The sequence below is a fragment of the Mya arenaria genome, chromosome 13, assembly GCF_026914265.1.
Source record: "Mya arenaria isolate MELC-2E11 chromosome 13, ASM2691426v1".
Classification (NCBI taxonomy): Eukaryota; Metazoa; Mollusca; class Bivalvia; order Myida; family Myidae; genus Mya; species Mya arenaria.
This window is the reverse complement of record NC_069134.1, coordinates 3,494,335-3,496,288: the sequence shown is the minus strand read 5'-3', so window position 1 is coordinate 3,496,288 and position 1,954 is coordinate 3,494,335. Positions and strand designations below refer to the sequence as shown.

General features: G+C 40.0%; 1 protein-coding gene across 1 annotated transcript in view; it reads left to right on the top strand.

The window, feature by feature from the left end:
• Window positions 1-1,710, top strand: part of LOC128213793 (cholecystokinin receptor type A-like) — a 10,437-nt gene extending 8,727 nt beyond the window's left edge. The window contains exons 2-3 of the mRNA XM_052919849.1: window positions 472-634; window positions 1,201-1,710. Coding sequence (XP_052775809.1) covers window positions 472-634; window positions 1,201-1,710 — 673 coding nt within the window. The remainder of the gene's footprint in view (window positions 1-471; window positions 635-1,200) is intronic.
• The last annotated feature ends 244 nt before the right edge of the window (window positions 1,711-1,954 follow it).

Sequence of the window (1,954 nt, the reverse complement as noted above, 5' to 3'; positions counted from 1 at the left end):
CAAAGCTCGCTGCCAACGCAAAGCTCCATTTTCTCGCTGTAATACACAACAAAGCTTTCCTCGCTGTAAAACACAACAAAGCTTTCCTCGCTGTAATACCACACAGCTTTGCTCGCTGTTATCACAACAAAGCTTTCCTCGCTGTAATACACAACAAAGCTTTCCTCGCTGTAATACAAAACAAAGCTTTCCGCGCTGTAATAAACAACAAAGCTTTCCTCGCTTAATACACAACAAAGCCTTCCTCGCTGTAATAAACAACAAAGCTTTACTTGCTGTAACAATGTTTAAATAAAAAGTTAAAACTAGCATTACACAAGCTTGCTCAATCTTGTGTGACGTGGATCTAAACATTTACATATGATCTCGTTATTTGGCGTGATACATAACAGTCAAATCTCGTTTAAGTGGTGATTTCTAACCGCTCTTATAATGAATATTAACTGATATGCCCATATACCTATCATTCAGGTCTGTCCGCATGGAACACCCGCGTCTCGAAAGCACGACGACGCTGGAATCTCCGGCTGCCATAGAGATGCACACGCTGTCTTCATCTAAGAACGGCAAGATGCTTCGAAGCCTTACACACAAAAGCTCTGCATCTAAAGGGGAACACCACACACGGAAACAAGTAACTATTTAAGTATAAAATTATATACCAATCAAAACACAGACTTTTCAATAGATTTTTTTTGTACGTCAAAGGTTCAAGATAGTTTAAAAAGTTTTGGCATAAAACATATTTATATTGACAGCAAACAAAATCCTGACCCGGTGCTCGTCTCACCTTTTATTGTTAAGGTGAAATTGTATATGTAAATATTGGAGAAAACAAACATAAAATGAACAAGAATGAAGCCTTTTAGACAAAGACATTATTTTCGTATCGGAGAATCCCAGCGCCCACCATATAATGCATTTTAACCATATTCTTATGGTTAATGGGAAGGGCGCATAACCAAAGTTGCAACCCCCGAAATCACGGCCCTAAAAGGTCAAATTTTGATTTCGCCCCTGCCTTGGCAAATAATTGTACAAACTCAATGACTATATGTTTCTTAATTGCTGGCGTTCCCTACGAGCTGTGTATTTACGAGGGCCCTAAAATGTGTGTTTCCCTCAATGAAACAGGTGTCAGCAACTATGTATGTCTAGATGCCAGTTGAAATTGTTAAAATAATGGGGTTTTCATTTCAGGTGATAAAGATGTTGGTGGCGATAGTGTTGCTCTATCTGATATGTTGGGGACCAATAACTGTCAACAACCTGCTAGTGGCCTTCGGTTGCCTTGATGACCTCCATCTGGGGTTCCTCCGACCAATGAGAATCGCATTCTTTCTCATGTCCTACTTTAATAGTTGTACCAACCCTATCGTGTACGCCTTCATGTCCAGGCACTTCAGAAACACATTTAAACACACGCTCTTTATGTTATGTCGAAAGCATACAATCATCAGGCAGACGCGCGTCCGACGTAATCACGGGCTAGGTAACACGCGCTCAGCTTCGTTTTACTCTGGTCAACACACATCTCTACGAGCGAGTCGGACATTTCAGACAGTATATGATTTTAGAGATAGAAAACTAAAGCCGCATAGGTATGGTAACAGTGGAGGAACCCAGCTAGATGTGAAATCCGAGCCTCTTGGGAACAGATACACGCTAAACCTTGACTTACCACCGCCATGTCGTACCAACTTGCGATGACGTTACTGTTTTGTCTGATACTGATAAAGAAAATATTAGACCAGTCTGAGAGCCTTACGGATACGCTCAAGTGGCATTTGATGGTTTACAAATGCAAAAGAAAAATTATTTTTTCAAAGTACTTGGGGATATTTTTACACAATTTCATTAAACCAATATCGACAGAACAATGCGGCAATGGACGTTTTTTCAGCCACGAATCTTTATTTATCATATCCGAATGCACAACAAATTATTTTATTAA